This window comes from Nansenia antarctica (assembly GCF_963989245.1).
Source record: "Nansenia antarctica genome assembly, chromosome: 5".
Taxonomy (NCBI): Eukaryota; Metazoa; Chordata; class Actinopteri; order Argentiniformes; family Microstomatidae; genus Nansenia; species Nansenia antarctica.
The window spans coordinates 3,155,366-3,156,287 of record NC_137690.1 but is presented as its reverse complement, the minus strand read 5'-3'; the positions used below and the strand labels follow the sequence as shown (position 1 = coordinate 3,156,287).

At 49.7% G+C, this 922-nt stretch overlaps 1 protein-coding gene across 1 annotated transcript in view; it reads right to left on the bottom strand.

Annotated features, from left to right (window-relative positions):
• Positions 1 to 200: 200 nt before the first annotated feature.
• Positions 201 to 922, bottom strand: part of LOC308159175 (uncharacterized protein) — a gene marked incomplete at both ends in the record, with an annotated part of 870 nt that continues 148 nt past the window's right edge. Inside the window, one exon of the mRNA XM_080532922.1 lies at positions 201 to 922. This exon is cut by the window's right edge and continues 148 nt beyond it. Coding sequence (XP_080389048.1) covers positions 201 to 922 — 722 coding nt within the window.

Genomic DNA, 922 nt, shown 5'->3' with positions numbered 1-922 from the left:
ATATCATAGCCCTGAAATAAACACCCCAACAGAGCCTCCCCCAGCCTCCCCCTTCCCCAGCCTCCCCCCCTCGCCCCTCCCCCATCCTCTCCCTCCCCTGCCCCCCCCTCCCCCAGCCAATTGAATGAATGAATGAATGAATGAATGGTCTTTATTGTCATTGATATAGTACAGGTACCATACAACGAAATCAATTGCTATTATGAATAAACCACTTTCTCACAGATCCAGTACAGCTTGTTGATACATGGGAAGTCATTCCAGCGATAAGGGTTACTGCCAACACAGTCCTCATCCTCATAATTGTCTGGCTGATTCTCATCCCAGTACTCTGTGGTCAGAGGTGTGCCATCCACCCATTTCCAGGTCCCCTCTGTGTCTCTGTCAGTCAGACCAATCCAGGCCCACAAATTCTCCTTCAAATCACTGATAAAGTCCTGTTCCTCTCTGCTGTTGATGACCACCAGGTCTGCTCCTCTGTCTCCGCAGTCCTGTCTGCTCTCCTCCCAGGTTTTAGTCTCAGTGGAGAGGAAGTAGCAGCTGCAGTCAAACTTCCTCCATCCTTCTGCACAACAGGTTTTCTCACAAAGTTTCCTCTGAAGGTCGTCTCTCTCTTCAGTCAGGTTGTTGTTACTGGTCTGTAACTGGTCTCTCTCTTTAGTCAGGTTGTTGTTACTGGTCTGTAACTGGTCTCTCTCTTCAGTCAGGTTGTTGTTACTGGTCTGTAACTGGTCTCTCTCTTCAGTCAGGGCGTTGTTACTGGTCTGTAACTGGTCTCTGGTGGAGTATAAATAGACACTCAGACCAATGATCCCAGCCAGTAGGAGAACACACAGCAGCCCCAGACACACTGCAGCAGCTCTGAAGGGTCTCTTCTCTGAGGTCCCCGTACCTGACAGCTGATCACTTGCTACGGTCTTTG